The 19189-nt window shown below is 40.2% G+C and overlaps 1 protein-coding gene across 1 annotated transcript in view; it reads right to left on the reverse strand.

Annotated features, from left to right (window-relative positions):
• Positions 1–1221: 1221 nt before the first annotated feature.
• MRPS27 (mitochondrial ribosomal protein S27) overlaps positions 1222–19189 on the reverse strand; it is a 38170-nt gene continuing 20202 nt past the window's right edge. Inside the window, exons 4-10 of the mRNA XM_008936426.1 lie at positions 15232–15346; positions 14642–14720; positions 13225–13340; positions 10660–10762; positions 8188–8330; positions 4476–4631; positions 1222–1591 (exon numbers count right to left, since the gene is read on the reverse strand). Of these exons, the coding sequence (XP_008934674.1) occupies positions 1352–1591; positions 4476–4631; positions 8188–8330; positions 10660–10762; positions 13225–13340; positions 14642–14720; positions 15232–15346 (952 nt within the window). The 3' untranslated portion in view covers positions 1222–1351. The remainder of the gene's footprint in view (positions 1592–4475; positions 4632–8187; positions 8331–10659; positions 10763–13224; positions 13341–14641; positions 14721–15231; positions 15347–19189) is intronic.

Genomic DNA, 19189 nt, shown 5'->3' on the forward strand with positions numbered 1-19189 from the left:
AAGTATGTTTGGCATCCTACCCTCCCTTAAGGCTTCAGGGAAAAAAAAAATCCTGACTTGAGAACAAGTGGCCAGGAAATTCTACCGCTGATTTAGTTAGGCCAGGTCACAAAATCATCCGCTTACTCGGAGACTGCATGCAGGTTGTTGCAGTATGGGACGAACTATGGGACTTGCTGACAAGATGAAGTGAAGGACCTATCTGCCAAATTCTTGGATATGAAAGAGCAATTAGCCTCTGAGCATGTTTGCCAAGAATAAGGGAGGTATTTGGTCTGTGTGGTATGATACCATCCTTAACACATTCTTCACAGACTTGCAGCATGTTCTCAGTGAGTTTGTGACTTGAGTTTTATCGCTGCAAGACTAGACAGGTGCATGCTAGAACTGGAAATCTTACCAGACCCTGCAGTAAAGCACAGCGAGACAATGCTGTTGTTGCTGTAATGAGCTGCCACACAGCAGGGCTGCTGCCAGGGTCTCCCTGTTTTAAGCAGCTTCCCCTGCCATGAGCTGCATAAAGTCGCTGGTGGGATTCAGTGGTGACAGGGAATGTAAGCAGGGACAGGTGCTGATGCATCCCTCAACCAACGCCCTCTGCACAATCCTTTCCTCCCTTGCAGCTTCCTTGTGCTCTGTGTGAATAACTGCACTGTTCTACCAATCTGAAGAATGATGCATGGGACCGTGTCCGCAGCTTAGACAAGAAGGGAATTAGGTCAGACTCCCCCGTGAATATAAAAGAAAACTGCACTGCAGTGTGACGCTCCTTGGTCAGTGCTGAGGTGATTGTACATGTTTCTCTACCAACTTTAAAAACAGAGCAGACAATTCACTATGCTGAAACTATTTAAAAGTAGCTTTAAAGACAGTCTAAGGTTAGGCTTTCAAGTCCACATACAGTAGCCTGAATTTTCCAAATGCACTGAGGGAAAAAAAGCGCAATCAGTATATGTTAATCCTCTTCGTGTCTGAAGTTCAGATTAGCTAAGGCATTCTTTCGTGTGAGAAACCCCTACTGAAACAACTTGTGTTTGAAATTCTTCCCTCTTCTTTGTTCCTTCCACTCTCTACAACTTTCATCATAGGCAAGCTATTTCTTATGCCTTTGTTTCTTTGTGTTGCCTCCATCCCACCCCCTGCCTGGCTGATGAGGAAAATGCAAGGTAAAGATTTCTAAACCACATGTGCTTTACTTCAGGAAACAGGCAACACAGGAGAAGTTTAATTTGCATGACAGTCACATATAGTCACACTTGCAGCAGTACTGAAGAGCAATATTAGTAACTGTGAGCCCTTCATCTGGCTGGCAGGGAACACGTACTGCTGTGGGAGCCTCCGAGTTCCAGCACTAGGCAGACGCTTTAGCCAGCTTCCTAGCTTCCATCTCCTGCTTGGCCTTTTCTCTCATCTCTCTTTCTCTCTCAATAAGAAGTGCTTGTTCTTGCTCCCACTCCTTCAGCTTCTGCTCATGTTTTGCAATGTCTTCCACTTCACATGCTGGCAGCTTTTCCTTGACAAGTTGGTTGGTCAGGGTTAACAGGCTTTCAGATTCAACCTTCCCAAGTGAATCCAGCTTAGAGTACAGCTCCTGTCATAGAGGGATTTGGTGGAGAGTGAGAAGGAGAGAGCAAGTCAGTCACAAAATAATCAGCCACAAAATACTCTCCTGTAACAACCAAAACAATGCCATTTGAATCAATGAGCTGGGCTATACACACCAGGTGACTATTTTATACCAGCAAGGCATTGTGACTGTGGTAGCTGGTACCATTTCTTGAAATGCTAAGCTCTAGAACATTTTTTTCTTTGAGCAACAAACTAAACCAGCTACATTTCACTTTCATTAACCACTGAAACTATCTTTATTTTTCCAAATTCAGTTATCTGGTATTAACAATGACCATCTGACCAGTCAACTACAATAAATATAATCTAAACACCTTGGGTTTCTGTCCTACCTCAAAACTGATTCAACAATTCACCCCACGCTGCCTGCCTTAGCATCCCCTCTCGACAGATGCACATCGCTTTAAATGTGCTCTTGCTAATGGCAGACTAACTAACTCCCACAATTTTTCTTCCCAACAGTTAGTGTGATCTGAGGCTTGACTATGCTTACACAGACCGTACAATAGTGCTAAAGCAAGAGATATTTCCTCAGGGCTATTCTACACTGAAACTAAAAGCTGGGCTTCAGGGAGAAACTGTGCAGTATTTTCTTCTTAAGCTTTACTTTCCTAGACTTCATGCAGCATAAAAATATTAATTCACTTAAGATGATGAATCATCCACTGATACTAGCGTCTGGAATGTTTAGCGTGATGGCTCACTAACAATCTGATTAATTGCCTTAAAAAAGTGCAGATACACAGCCAAGAAGTTTCCCTGGGGGAGAAAGATGACATGGCACTAGCAGATTCTTTACCTCTTGCCACTTGTTAGATAGTAACACAGTTTCCTGATTGTTCTTTTAAATAAAACATTTTACCCAGCCCAGCACTTGCAGAAATGTTTAAAGTAAGTATGTGTCCTTGAGAAAGGTACATCCAGGCTTCTTTACCGAGCCCTCTGAATAAAGCCTACTGTTCTGCATTGCAGGGTGATGGAAAGAAGATGTGGGGATCACTCACTTCCAAACAAAATTGCTATTCTGGGGCCATGCAGATATCCCAACTTCCACTTTTGGTTATCACTGAAAGCTTACGTGCTGTGCTGTTGGCCCACAACGTTCCTCTGACCCTGGCCCCGCACTGGCAATAATCTGCAAAGACACTGCCCCTCAGCTCCTGTCTTGAGGCTCTGCCTTGTTCTCATCCCCTCTGAGACCTCTCCACTTCTCTCTGCCTTAAGCCAACAACTGCAGGCTTTGTTATGTTTCGCCAGGCCCTTGAAGATTTGAACTGGACAGAGAGCAGATTAAAGACCCTAAAATACTTGGCACACATGTCTGAGAAGCTTGCATATTTGGTTTTGTTCGGTTTTCTGCCCTGTGAATTTCACCCACAGGTGTCCAGGGGTTCAGCTGGGAAGGCTGTCTGGTGCTGGCCTAATGAATTTGAGATAAGAGTCTGAGAGCTCTTCCAGGCTTAGGTGAAATAGCATTCTGACTTCTGCACTCCTGTTCTCATCCAGAAAATAAGAAATTGTGGCTTATTTACACATAAATTATTGTTGGATGTCCAGACTTCAGATAAGGGATATGTCTTACATTCAGACTTTTCTGGCAAGAGCTCAGAGCGGAGCACTGGGACTGCAGTTTGTTGGCTCAAAGTCAGGGCACTTGCTGCCACACCAGGGAATGCCTGAACTGGGGTTAATTTTGAAACTTATGGAAAGGTTGAGGTGAAAAGAAAACTACACACTTGGCACTGATCTGTTTCCAATTTGACATTTAGGCCTTGTTTTGAGCACTCTGCATTATTTTCTTCAAGGCTAGAAAATAGATAAGCAATGAAAGACTAACAAAAATGTCTCGCTCCCGCCTTCAAAGGGCACTTGTGTTTACCTAATTCACTGTATTTCATCAAGCCATTAATTATCACACCCCAAGCACCCACTGATTCCCAAACAAATTAAAAAGTTCTAAGTGCCTAAAAAGTAAGTTTAATATTTAAAGATTAGTGGCAAATAATTTAGGTAAATCCAAATTAAAGAAAGGAGAAGCGTGTATGTAAAGTGAAACCATAGAATACTAGTCTTTTAACTTTTGAAATTTCTTCAGAAGAACAACAGTTTGTATCCAGAACAACTGCCCAAGGTCATGACAGCAACAATGGAGACTGATAGGCGATGGGAAAAATACTGCTCCTGGAACTAAAAGCCGTATTAGTTTTAAGCTGAGGCATTTGATTTTTACTACAGCACAAATCAGAGAAGATAGAATAAAATAAGCTCATTATGTAGCTATGAGATGATCAAATAAAATGCACTCATTATATAGCTGTGCTCTAATCATCAACTGTTTGTGTCTCATACTGGTAGTATCAGCATTCTGACCTGAAGATAAAAGGGAGGTAATATAACCTTACTTAATTCTCCAGACAAAGTATGGGGTGCAACATTCCTACTTAATCGTAACATACAAAAATGGACAGTAAATTCAGGATGGTCTCATGCCTACTACAATTTATTTTAATGAGCACAAGCCCACACAAGGTCAGATAATGGCTCTCTAATGACATAACACTTCCAGCAGCAGATTTATCATTTTGATGTATGAAAAGTGAAGATAAAATCCAAACAGACATAGAAGTGGCCTTGAGCATTTATGACTTTTTGGCTGCTGCCTCCTGTTTGAAGAAGTAAAAATGTAAGGTGACATCAGTTTCAAAAATGCCAGGCAGGACTCCTGATGCACTGAAGGTGTTTCAGTTTACTAGCCACAGTAAGACAGCATACATATTTACTAGTATATATTATATTATGGGGATCTTCTACAGTTTAGAATACTTAGACAAACTAAACTCTTTTACCTTGAATCGTCTGTAGTATTCAGGTACTTTAGACTGCTCAGTTTCTTCTGATTCTACACACTGTGACTTCTGCTCTTCTTCCTTGACTTCTTCAGCTGATTCTGAACCAGGTTTTGCTTCAAGGGCAGACTGCAAAACAGTCTCCAGAGCATCAATCTGAAAAATCACGTTTGTCATTGTTAGTGTAAACAGTTTAGAAACACAATCTGAGTAATACTGCTGTCACATTTACAAACAAATTCATGAGCTACCACGTATTTTGAGATGATTTCTGTCTATGATAAAAAAGAAAAGCAAATTCTGAAAGGAAATTAGACTTATTCTTGGGAGAATTCCAAGAATACAGGCTTCCCAGGGAAGTGGTTGAATCACCATCTCTGGATGTATTCAAAGGCCATCTAGATGGGGAGCTCAGGGATATGGTGTAGAAGTGGCCTGGTAGAGTAGTTAGATAATGGTTTGACTCAATGATCTTAAAGGTCCTTTCCAACCATAGTGATTCTGTGGTTCTGGGAATTTTGTACAGTATTTGGGACCTTTGAGGTTGGACATCAAACCCCCGCAGTAGAATCACTCCACCACCCTCACCAGTGAAACTCCCTGTGACTCAGATGCTGGCTGGTACTTGCAGCTCTGTCAGGCATTAGGCTGATGTCTCCTCTTGGCCAGATATCTGAACATAAATACTAAGGCTGAATGGTAGGCACAGAGATAACAGCACCAGCATGACACACAATTGCAGAGACCTCTAGATAAGATGTCACTATGAGATGTTTGAACAATAGTCTCTAACAGACCATCTCAATACTTCTCTGGTGAAAACAAGTAGAGAAAACACCTGTTCAGCAACAATAACATTCATTCCTATTATTAGGTTGATAATTTAACAGAAAAAATCGAAATGTAGGCACATAACGTATTGGTATAGGTAAATTTTTCATCTGTGATACTTCTGTCCTCTTCCTGCTTTTGTCTTTTCAGGCAGTAGCAGAATCACCCTCCCCTAGTCTAATTACAGCTGTATCAAAAGAATACATCAGCTTCCCTATGGGACTTGGTAGATTATGTCTGTAAGTATTATTGATACAAAAGATGGACCTGCTGTATGAATGCTGCTGCTAGTTTGGGAATAACATGATCTGCATAACTGGAATTATTTGATGTGGGTTGCCCGCAATTTAAAGTTCAGCTTTAACAAATGGAAAAAGCTGTTATCCTTCCATGAATTCTAATTCTGAATGCTTATCAGTAGAAGGAAACAGGTCTCTGTAACCTTTGAATCTCTTGATGCTTTCTCCAAACTAAAGCGATTTTGATACTTAAGGTTTCATTTTCCTAGCATAAATATATAATGATGAAAGAATAAAAATTATGTTTATTTGAAATAGCGTTCTTGACACTGAAATGTAACTTTAAATTAGCAGTACTAAAGAGGATGAAATAAGCAATGAAATAATAACTATGTGCATGGAAAGAAATACACTCAGAGACTTTCTCAAATAATTTAAAAAAAAAACCAGAACTTGTCTTCTTGTTCACAGTTAATATAGCACAATATCAAAGCAGTTATTTCTATTACATTTTTAAGATAGTAATGGCAGAGAGAGGAGAGACACCCTTCTAGTCAGAAATGAATGGAAGCTCAAAGCCAGAAAGAGAATACAGGGACTGACAATGACGGAGCAAATCACTTGAAAATGTTTATACCAAAATCACACAGTTAAAAAACTTAATTTGAAAACTTCTATTTTAGATAATGATAATTATTAAGCTAGAAAATAATATTACGTTTTGGAAAAATACAAGTTTGCAAAACCAGGGCCATGTCTTTCTCAGATAACTCTGTGAATGTGCAGGCATGCAAGGACAATGACTTTTTTAATAACACAGTCCATACTTCTCAGTGCTATGATAGGGATTTAGTTGAACTGCATAACGGCCAACCTAGTCCTGCCCAAGGAAGGCCCAGGGTACTAAAAAGGGAAAAAAAAGGGTGTAAGGCATTTGAAAGTTGTTTCCATCATATCTGCTGCTGAATCCACTGGAAGCTGACTGAATCAAATATTGACCTTGTCAGTGCTCTTACAAATACTTACCCTTAGGAATACTGCATTTTAGTTGGAAATAGAAATTCAAACTATCTTGTGTGGATTTTCATATTAAAATTTAATGAGCATTTAGGTAGAAAAGGCCAGATGATGCATATCAATAGACTGTAATTACTTTACACCAGATAAGGACATGGACCAACGCAGTTTCCTTGTTTTCCTTTCTGCATTAGGGTCTGCACAGAAATTATTTTGATAATAACAAACCATTCAGGCCTGCTTGGTGAGACTTACATGACTTGCACTACTGTTTATATACTGCTATTAAAATCTAAATGAGGCCAGATATGTCTTCAGGGAACTTTCTGTACGGCTCCCACAACCATTGCCTTTTGGTCTCTACTACTGGATTCATACAGAGACACTGTGGCATTAGTGAGGAATCAGTAAAAATCTTTTAAAGTTCTTAACTGTTCACTGAAAAAAGCAAATCCTCTCTCTGTAAAGAAAGCACTACTAGATATTACTAGCATTTGTTATTTTTACAGTATCAGTACACTGAAGGATTACATCTTCTATGGACCTGTTGTACCACAAGCAGCTGCAGCATTGTTTCAATAGTAGGGTATTCACCTGCAACCCAGAGCAAGCTGAGCAGTTCCCTAATTTGTCTAGGGTTTGTAAGCAGAAAAGAACCACAAGCACATTAGGCTAAGTTCTTCAGGCTTGGGGTAAGGAAGAAATCGCTAAAATCACACACCCAAAGATGTGACTAGAACTGATGGAAGCTGCAGATGTGACACTTCCTCCCTTGCACCGTCCAGTATTACACAGAGCTGCTTCTGAGCACAGAGCAATAGACAGGAGAACCTGCTGAGCAATTGACAGCTCTGCCCTTTGTCAAGGGACTTGCAGAGGCTGCAAGCCTGGTAGTGATGCTAGCAGAAGGGCGACTCTCATCACCAGAGACACTTTCAGGAAAGACTACCACGAAGAGGAGGTGAGAGCTCTGTGCTGCTTCTATGCTCCAGCCCATGTGGGTGGTGGTTTTCTAAGTTATTCCTATTAAGCTGACCAAATGCACAATCAGTAAGATGGCCCACAGCACTCCTAAGCCCCAAGTCCATTAGTCAGTGGCAACCTCAGAGATGGACCAAATCTACCCATCCTCTCCAACTGAGGGCACTATAACCCTCCTAGAACTCACTCCGTACCATTTTTGGACCTGTATCACTCAGAACATCATCTCAGAGGGCACAGAACACAGGCATTTCTGTGTCAGGACATGAACAAGTCAGAAGATGAGATACTTCATCCTCACTGCTAAGAAATATGTAAGTTCAAAAGCTTGGGAAACAAAGGTGTCCTCCCATCCCCAAAGACATGTGCTTCCTGTGGCAGTCCTAGGTGTCTCTATAAGGAAGGGAAGGCTTAGGAAGCATCAGTTGTTTGTGGCAACCCATTCCCAAAGACATATCAGCAGACATCATCACTGGTGCATCAACTGAAGCAGTGATTCTGTTCTAAACATTAGTTCTCCTGTCTTCCAAAGACCTCTGAAGTATTGCTGGGCCTCTTAGCAATGCACAGAATTCACAGGTTTTAGGGGAGTTCAGCTTGTATGAAACTCCTTCTGTTCAACAGCTCATAGCCTTCATACTTACAGCTTCTTTGCAGATTTTGCTGTCTCCTGAAAATGAAGCCACATCCTCCATCACTTGCAAAGCTCTATTCAAGTATCCAGGTGTCCACATCAGTGGCATCATATTGTATACAGCTCTTATCCCCTTATTCAACTCCACCTTCCCTGTCATTAAAAAAAAAAAAAACTTCAGCATTAGTACTTCAGCACTTGAGTCTTATTGGAATCCATGTGAGTTCTGTTTTTTTTTGAAGTGACAGCAAGTGTCCTGGTTTCTGCAGTAAAATCAGCAAGCTCTTCTAAAAAGCTACCCTGACAGAACTGCTATATTACCTTATTTTATTAAGGTGCCTTCTTTCTGCCCAAGTTCACAGCTACTGCATATTTGTTTCTGGTTCCTCCCCTTTCCCCCACCCCTCACTCCACTCCTAGCCTAGAAATTTTGTCCAGATGGAAAAGAGAAAGAGTAATCAGGTCTTCTGGCTGTCTGGCAGTTACAGCAGCAGCTCTGAGCAGGATGTCTGACAAATGGCTCCTCAGCCTTTGGGGACTGGGTGTGCAGAATACATGCACAAAACATGAGGCTCTGGACTCACCTCTGTGGCCTTTAGGACCCATTCATACACATGTCATGGTAAGACTGTACCATATTTGCAGCACATGCTCTGCCTAACTATACAGCTTTGTACACTTATTTTCTGCTGGAGCTTTCTAAGAGGAAATAAGGGACACATGCCAAAATGAAATTCTGGTTCTTGATTTAGGACACTCTGTGCAACAAAGTCTTCACTGACTTCAGCAGGACCTGTGATGTGTAGCGCCATTGACAATGTGGCTTTTCTTCTCACATTCATTACTAGAGAACACAAAACTCCCACATATTAGAGGAAACATACATCATGCTGCAGTTGGCAAGTACTAATTTACAATGACTGTCACTCTAAGGTTTTGATTTTGTCATTGTTAATGTAAAAACACTTCAGTGTAGCTTACAAGTGTCATATCCAAACTCTCAATCTAATCTGCACTCTGGCTGTGGTGCTCAGTGACACAGTTTAGTGGGGGATTTGGCAGTGTTAGGTTAACAACTGGACTTGATCTTAAAGGCCTTTTCCAACATAAACAGTTCTCTGATTCCATAATGACATGAAACTATGAAACACACCTCACTCTTCTTTACATGGAAAAGAACAGTTTAGGAAAAGCAAGGTAGTAAGTGCACAGACAAAGCTTTTGGACTACAGGTAAATTAAAATAGCTTAGATGCTTGAGGCCACTCTGTGCCTGCAGGCATCTTTCACTCTCTCAGAGATTGGTTCCATTAGTGCTGGAAAGGCTGTGGAATATGTGACACAACAGTAAATAGCTTTTGATCTACTGAATGTCAATGTCATGGAACAAGTACTACTGCTCACAGACAACAGTGAAGTGCATTTTTGAAATACAGACACTATTCAACCAATCTATATGACATAAAAAACACTCCAAACTGAATGCCAACTGGACAGCAAAGTCCCTATTTGTATCAGTGTCTCCACTGCATAACAAACTACAGCTCTATGGAAAAATCCTGCTTTCAAATTAATTTTCCACACTTGCCCTCCTTTTTGTCTTACAGTCATAATAAATCCAAATCAGCATCCTAACTCTGACACTACACGCTTGTTTTGAGACCATCTTTTAAGAACAGATCTACATTTTATTACCATCAATAAATTCTACAATAAGATAAAATGCAGTAGTGGAACAACTGCATAATCATAAATTTTAAAATAATTACTTTCAAGTAAATAATAATTTTGTAGAGAAGGACAAAACGTATCTACACTATACTCCTCTACAGATTAGAGGAACTTCAATAACGACTTACCCCATCCCACTTCTCTCCAATTCTGGATATACTCTGATCTAACTGCTCTTTAATAATACAGCATATAATTAGCAGTGAAGACTCCTTAACACATACCAGGTAAAGGCACTGCTATCTGCTGTTCACAACAGAAACGTTAATTTTGCAGTGAGTAGTAAATATGCTAAAGATAGTAGTTTTCAGGCTGTGGTCTCTGACCTTCTGAACTTTAAGGATTATTTTACGGGGCTCACTAACTAGAAAAAGCGTCTATTGTCCGTAACCTTAAATTTCTGTTATGGAACTCTGGACTTTCAGGTTTTTTGAAAATTTGTTGCTCCACAAACAAACCAACCCTATTGTTCTTTAAGAATGTCTTCTTTCTTTCAGCTGCCAATCCAAACCTGCAGGGAGCCCTAAAGGAGGTTCTGAAGCTGTCCGATAAAGGGCATACCACTCAAATCAGCACTACCCTCGAGGCTTACAAAATAGATTTAGCCTTAACTCTGAAATGGTTCCTTCCACTATTTCTGCCTTTTTACGTCTTAGCCTTCTCTTTGATTACATTTTAAAAAGCAGACGTCAATTTAATTCAGCGACTGAAGACAACAGGGATAAGATGACTGTGAGGGAGGTAAAACTTACCAAGGAATGCATAGCCATACAGCTGGGAGCTAAAACCCACAGTGCTTGTTTGCTTTAGACCTGTAAGCACCAGCGATGCTCCAAGATTTCTCTCCTCTTCCCACTGCAAATAATGTAATCTAAGTAAGTGTTCCTTGACAAACACACACATAAAATGGCAGCAGCCACAGACAGCACACATGGGTTTCATCAGATGTCTTAGCAATAAAGTAAACAATCACTAAACATGTGTAGTGTTCAGTTACAGTATGCGTATGCTGAGCAGCACATCTCTCTCCAGAAGACAGTAAAATGTGAATGGTTGAGATTTTGCATGGAAGTCTATCAGTGCCCTTCCTTCAGGGCAGAGGGTCACAATGATGTAAACTGGCCAAGCTCTGTCTCTCTCCTACCACCTGCTTCACTCGAACACCACTGAAGAAAAAAATAACATAGCTTCTGTACTTCAGCAGCCTCTTCTTTTAAGTAGTGGTAAGACAGATGCTCTACTATCCTTCAGTAGAACAGGAAAATGCTGAGAGAAGGATACGTTGCTAACGGCTGCTCCGAGTCCAAAATCTGCACTGTAAAAAGGACATATGCAATCCACCCAGACCACTGTATGCCTCAGATTAAAAATGCAGCTGTCTCCCCAGCTAGAGGGGAGAACCAGCTGTCTGAGCCAGACCACCAGTGATTGCTAAGGAAGAGCACCCGATCAGTAAGTACATTAAAATCACAAGAGTAGTGTGAATTTTGTTTTGCTAAGGGATAGTACAGTACATTTTTCAAGACCAGAGAAGCACAAAAATCAAGGATAAAAGTATCTTTTCTGCAACTGAAAGTAGCAGACCAACTCCCATTGCTAAGAAAACGAGGAAAAGGAAGATATAAATGGCAACAGATTAGAGGAAGTTTGACTCTCTAAAGCATGGCTTTTGTGGCATGGTACTTCAGTGTCCTGATTACTACCTTATGACCTGCAACAAATATCGCTGGTGAAAGGAAGACACCACCTGAAAAATTCTCTAATGTACACCAAGTCTTAAAAAGCACAAAGTTTCAACCTTCTGGTTTAATGCATTATTCAGGTATTTTTTCAAGGTATGTCATTTTTTTTGTGGTGCACCATTTAGGCTCTACAAGCATTTGCATGCTAACATCTGACTGAGAATACCAGTATTTGGCTGACCTGGAAAAGGGATACAAGGAGATAGAGCTGTTTAAAAACTCAGTACTCTGGCTGAATATTACAGGAAACTCAGATGCAACTGGAAAAACAGGGCTTTTAGTGGTCTAGGTTCTTTTGGGAGCTAGCCCATTTGTCTTCAAGAGCTGGAGGGACTTCAAGAAGTTAACACCTCACCAGTGGAAGGTAGTATATTGATGGTTTGCAGCAGTCACGGAGGAAATTTTCTGGGGAGAGCCAAGACCAAAGACCAGTCAGGCTTTCAGTGGTGGTCACAATAGCAGAATAATGGAAGCTATCAACTGCTATACACACTAAGGACTAACATAGTCACAATGCCCAAGACTCAGCTCTCAGAGTTGAAAGACATTTCATCAGGCTGCTGGACTCTAGGCTACAGCCTGTCTGCAACAGGACACTGGCTGACCTGTCTCACACCTTGGGAAAACGGAATGGGATTTTCAGTAGCTGAGCACGTCTTGAAACTCTGTCTACCCTCACTTCTTGAATCAAACACAGAAAATTGGTGCTGAGCTCTGTGAGGCGTTGAATGGTACTCTGTATGGTGTATATATTCAAAAATACAGTTTACTGTTGTCTTTGGGTGGGGTTATTTAAAAATGCATATTAAATAAGTCACAGCTATATAAATACACTGCCTTAATTGTGTCATATGCCTACACCAGTGTTGTTTGCGTATTCAGCTTTGGTGAAACGGTACACACATGAAAAGCGATGGACAAGGCACAGCCCTTTGCTGGTACTTAACTGAGACTGTTGTGCAAAAGTAGAATAAAGCCACTACCAAGAGCCTGAACTGTCACATGGGCTTTCAGCAAGCAAGAGGTGAATAAGAAACCCCTAATCCTTGGAGGTGAGAGAGATGTAACAAATTTAGTTTTAAAATAAACATGTACTAGGAACAATACATACAAAGCCAAATGTGTAGTAAACATCTTTGTGAAAATGCTTTAGAATTCTGCAATATCACCACTACCAACCTCTAATGGTGAGCAATACTCATCTTAACAGGATCCTACACAATAGGTGACACAGGGGTTTTTTTTCATTAATTGATAGAGCCCTCTTTGAACTGAAATGTTGTTTCATAATCTCCCAATGGGTTCACATTACATCTGAAAATCTCAACACACCTTCTCTTTCAGAGAGAGGAGCAAAAGGGGTGACAAGATACTTGATACTTTAATATTTTGTTGTTCCTTTTTTCTTTTTTCCCTTCCTCTGCAGTTGTAACAATAAAAAAAATTAGGAGTATTTATTTTTTCCAAGTACACTAAGAGGAAATAAAATATATTCAAGACTGAATGCCCAACTGACAGGACCACAACACTTAGAAAGAGAGACTTTGTGTATTATTTTGAGTATAGTACGCTTACCGTATGTTCAGACTTGGTTGCCAGGTACTGGTATAAAACATAGAGAGAAAGTAGCTGTGTTGACAATTCATCAAAACTTTCTTGCAGCATGATCTCTGTTACTACTGACATAGCATCTATGGAAGAGAACAACACATAGTTAGCAAATGCAAATTTACACAGCTCCCCTTCACACCCACTCGTGTTCACTGACACTTCACTGCTGTAGTATCTTGAAGTAGTTAGGGAGAAAGTTAAGTATTTGTCATGACTAGCAGTATAGAAATAGTCCTATTTGCTCGGGTTATTCAACCACACTGCCAGAAGAAAGAGCAGGTTGAACAGCATGAGACTGCAGCAGAGGAGCTATCCAGACTCAGCTCTACACTCTTCAATTGGCTTTTCTTTGCTCAGCCCTTCAATCATTAACTTTTTTTTTTTTTTAAATCCCTAAAAATGACTACTTTATTCTTGTGTTCAGATTACAAACAAGAGAAGACTGACTGAAATTCACTGCTCTTAAGGTGACAGGAAAGTACAATGGAGCAGAAATGTCATTATAGATCACCCACAGCACTCACTGTATTCAGCAAACAGTGCTCTGGAGGAGCTCTACAGGGAGTTCCAGTGACACTCCCTGTCAGGAAGGGCAGTTTGTTAAACAAAAGGCCTTGAGCCTGTCACAAAAAAGAAATACGGATGGTATAAGAGGGAATTCACAGACAAAAGGGTTCTCAAAATAAAATAAATCTATGTATTAATTTGTCATTTAGCAAAACATGATAAAAGCTACAGACAAATCCTACAATTTTATTGTGCCTTTCAGTTATCTGTTTTACAAGAGGCTTATGCAAAGAAAAGCTCACTGCAAGTCTACAGTACCAGAAAACCTGCAGTGAAATCAATATCTTATATATTTGTCATCAAAACTGAGAGGACTATTCATCTCATAACCTGAACAGTCAATAATGAAGGGCAGGCACCTCAACATGGCAGTTTAGCATAGCTGGCTCTCTCCAGTGACAGACAAGAAGTCTAGAAAAACCATTTAAGTACATAGCTTTTTGAACAGCTAAATGGAAGTAAGATGAACTCCACTAGCATGCAATTCGGTTCTTGTAACACTTTAACTGTCACTAGTAATTCCTATGATATCACTAACATGTAAGTCAGACTTGTAAGATCTGGCAAAATTAATTTATGTTTGGAATGGAATTAATCACAATAGAAATCGCACATGTTGCAAAATTATATAATTAATAAAAATCTAACAGAAATATGATATAAACATGCAGAAAATAGTTTCAAGGAAGGACAAGGCGTGTTTTAAAAGTGACTTCAGAGAAAATATGGCTAAAAGTTTTTAATTCAAAGAAAGGCTCTGCAAATTGAAGAGCATACAACTAAATTATGCAGAATTGGTAACTATTTTCCTTACCTTCATATTTGTTCTGCTTTATAAAACAATCCAACAAAATATTGAATGTAAAATTATCTGGGAAAATTCCATACTGAACCTGAAGAGAAGGAGGAAAGAGAAAAAAAAGTGTGAAAACCTGCTGTTCAAATCTTTCCAAGCACAGCATTGCAGGTCTCAGAAGTATCAGAAAATGGCATTGCATGCTGCTGCACGTGTGACTGTCAAGCAGTACAAGGAAATTAGCATGGCTCCTGTGATAAAGGCCTTCTAACTTTTGATATACTGGATTTGTTTTGGCATTTCCTCCGAGCCTTTAGGACCAGGAGAGCCATTGCCTATCAGGGTTAGAAGCCTCTCCTGCATCTAGCAGTTTTGGATGCCAGTACTATTTAAAAACAAAAAGCTTCCTGGGAAAGAAGAAGAAATCAAAGCTGTAAAGAGCTTTAGTTAAAATGCAAGTGCAACATTAATTTTTGTTTTGACAAAGAATCATCTGAACTTAAACCCACAGTTTACAGTAAGTTGCTGCAATAGGAATTCCAGGTAAGCCACACTTGTCTCAAAAAAATGATCAAATCTATTAATGGCTTTTCCTTGTAAAAGCTTACCTTGTTTTTTAAAGTGTATAAGGCTTTGTCTTGTGCACTGTATTTTAAGCACTGTCTGATCCAGCTGTGGATGGTCCAGTCTCTCAAGTACCAGCAGTTTGGACTGTGCCGAAACCTAAAGGGCAATAAACAGTCCAGGTGACAACATGACCCTTTGTTATCACAGAAACAAACTCTGTCATCAAAAAACTGTGAGTTTCGGAACCCCTGCCTTTCATGGTCTCACATATAAATCTGTCTGTACTTGACTCTGTAGTCAAACACTGCTCTTCAAAGAGCTCCAGCTATACGTTTCAAGAAAGTTAAGAGAAACAGAACTTTGATACAGTTTAGTAGTGTGTACAAAGGGGGAATCTGACCCTTTCACAAATGCGTACTATTTTAAACTTCTCATCTTCCAGAAAACCTACTGCTTTTCCGAAAAAAAGATTAATAGTATAAAATAGCTTGGTATATTTATGAAGGGCAACTGAGACTGCTATAAAAACTGGAGTATTTTTTAACATCTGTTCTGCTTGTGTAACACTGTACGTTTCCTGGTTTCATCAAAGAGCAACACTGCTCCATGACTGATGACATCAGTAAATATCAGAATCACATCAAAATACAGCCGTGTCTGAGCCTTGGAAGCTCGTCTAATCTGGTGTCTCACATCCTAAGTCATGCCTTGTGTCAACCCCTTTATAGAGTTCATTGTGCCACAGCACAGCCCATCCCTGCGCTGCTGCATGCTTCAGAAATGCTTCACCAGTGAGGCGTGTCTCATGAAATGGGAAACTCTGCTGGAGAGCTCTCCCTTGCTCCTAATGGATACTTCTTTAACCTGTTCTGAGATACACCATACCATGGCTTCAGCAGTGTTTCCAGGCAACCTACTCCAGTGCTCAACCAACTTGTAAAATTAAATATTTCTTAAGTTCAGCCACTTTTATTTCTTCCTTATTCAGACATACAGACTTTGCTCTGTATTTGGAGAAGTGGTGACAAAAAGCATATGGAGCTTTAGTCTTGGCAAAGACTCAAAAACCAATTAAGGGTCCAGTGGTATGACTGCTTGCCTTGGTCCTGAACTGAGTTTCACACCCCAGGGTGAAGGGATGCACACAACCTTTCTCAGTTCAAATTGTATGCATGAAAAATGTGCCCAGTCCCCAGCACAGAAGCAACTGCCACTTTCTGTAGAAAATGCTGGTGACTGAGCTGGGCTCATGTGCAGATGCTTGCAGCCTCCAGCCAAGCTGCAGCATCATTCAGAGGCAGGGTTGGCTCTTCCATCTGAGTGAGCATGCTTTCCAGAACATTTATCAGATTAACGTAGCCACCAAGTCTCTTTCTCCCTCAGTGAATCTCCGCGTATTGCATCCCATGGCTCAGGGCTACATAGATGACCAAGCCTGGAAAAGTACTGCAGCCTGGAGAGCCTTCAGGATGCAGAAGACATCCATGCCAAAAGCGGAGCTGAACAACTACACAGAGTCTAAATATATGGTTCTGTAAGCGTCACATGAAATCTTCCAATTAAACTATAATTTAACAGAAAAAGAGAAGCATGCTTTGATTATTAAATTACAAATATCCATTTTCTTGCTTTAATTGCTTTCCATTTTCTTCCCTCTGGAGTTCAACTACTGGGAGCAGCAAGGATGTAGATTTGCTTTCATTAAAGTCCTGTTTCAATAATGCTTACAGGAAGCATACAGTACAGGCATTTGGATTTAATCATATTTTGATGAAACAATTATCTAATTGCTAGAGACTGTTTCACTAGCCATTTAAGATGGGTCAGAGTGTAACAGCACCCAGAAATAAAGCTGCCAGCATCTTTTAAAGTCGCTTAATTAAATGGTTAATACTGTTTCACCAAGTGGAAAACAACGGACTTGTCTTATAAAAACATGACACTGATGTTCTCAAAGACTTAGGCCTTTCTTTTGATATGGTGTTCGGCACCCTACCTGCTAATTAGTTACACAGGAGGCAAGCAAACATTAAAAAAAAGCAAAAAACCTAAACCTCAAAGGTTTTAATGAGTTTGAATATTCTTCTTTTTGCAGACCTGTATTCATTCTCTTGAGTATACCACAGTGAGAGCAAGCACTCCAGTACCTCCTGCACTTTGTGAATGCTATAGCCTACTGTAATAGTGAAATGCTTCTAGACTCCAAAGTCAAATTGCATTTGGATACTGAAAGGCCTAACAGGGATGCAGAGTGGTCTAGAAACAGCATGAAATGGATTGCCCATCAACACAAGTTTCTGAAATCAATATGCAGAAAATTCAGAGGTATGATATAAAATCTCTTCGCATGCGCTTTGTAGGGCTGGGACTGATTTGAGTGTGTGTGTGTGTGTGTGTGTGTGCATGCACAAACACAGGATCTATCAGATGTAGCTACTGAATGTTACTGTTAAGATCTTTCTGCTTGGAGTACATCTCCACTGTGCTAGGTACTATGCAAATAAAAACTACACAGCTTCTCAGCCAAAGAATTTTCTCGTGAATTCTAATAATTAATTATGAAACAGTTGCCTGGGAATTAAGAGAAGGGACTGGTGCCAAAATTTTTCTGTCTCCATGTGAATGAGAATGGAACACATATGCATGTACACGAACCCTCAACACTACACATTTCCCACATCAGTCCTTGATGTGGTAGAAGGATAATTGGAAGTGAAAAAGGAAACAGGTATACTGCAATCTTTAATTGCTTCTGATCTATATAATGCTGGGATGAGCTCTGCCTCTATCCCACTTGCTGAGAGAAAAGCCAACGGAGTATCTGTTTTTACAGATAACCTACAAAAACTAAGTAAATGTGGCAGACATTTTTATTTGAAAGGAAAAATAGGGAAAAGAGGAGAGTGCTGGTCATTTTGACAAGCATTGATATCTTCCTCTTCTTTCTCCATGAAACATGAAACAGGATACAATTAAGCAAGGCAATATGTTCAGGGACAGATGAAAAGACAGAAGGAAGCTAAAACTACAGTAAGCAGAGGATTCAATGTGATTAAATAAAGGAAGCCTCTAGCAATTGCTGTGTGTTTAATGGAAAGACCAGGAGGTTATCTTGCAGATGTAATGAAACTCATTTTTCAGAGAACTAATAAAAACTTGAAAAGGACAGGATTCTTATAATGTGTTCAAAATGGACAAGGAGAGGCATCCATAAGAGTATTAGGGGAGCTGCCTGCTGGTACACTTCAATGTTAACTTCCAAAGAAAGTGTGGTCATTCTCCCAGTCACTGAACTGAGAACACCTGACCCCACAGGGAACAACAAGTGGAGTATCTGTAAGACAAGGAGTTCCTGAAATATCAAGGTCATTATGAACTTGGCAGCACACAGTGCAATGGTACTAGAATTTTTCTTAATTTTGGAAAATTGTTCAACTGCTGCAGTCCAGAAACTTGATTTTCATTAAACCATTGCTTTGTACTTGCAAAACGATTACAATTTGTAAGAGAGATACTGAGTTTACAGCCTCAGCACAAGGCAGCCAGAACATTTTCAGCCAGGCAAGTGCACACTTGGTTCTTGCTCACAGACTGCCCAGCATATTGTACTAAGGACACATTTTTAGTTTACTCATTTCTTGCACAAGGCCCTGTTGCTCACTATTTGCAAGAGTGCTGAAGTACTCACACTGTGTTAAAGAAATGTACCGATGCAGAGGTTTATCAGGTGCTGAGAGTGCTTTACGGAGTCCTCTACTAATAGAGTAAGCAGGACCTACACCTACGGGTGCCCTCCTACTCTGCAGAAAAGCTGAGATGCTTCCATTTCTTATTTATTTATTTTAAAGGGTCATTCAAATTTGTTTGGTGCCATCAAGTGGTGATGCACTCTGGTTCTGCTTTCATATACCTTGTATTCTCAAGCAACCCTGAGAGCAAACAGAAGCACCAATATACTGGACTGTTTTCTTTTCCCTAGGTTTTGGGAGTGAAAGTGCG

The sequence above is a fragment of the Merops nubicus genome, unplaced genomic scaffold (assembly GCF_000691845.1).
Source record: "Merops nubicus isolate BGI_N331 unplaced genomic scaffold, ASM69184v1 scaffold6850, whole genome shotgun sequence".
NCBI lineage: Eukaryota > Metazoa > Chordata > Aves > Coraciiformes > Meropidae > Merops > Merops nubicus.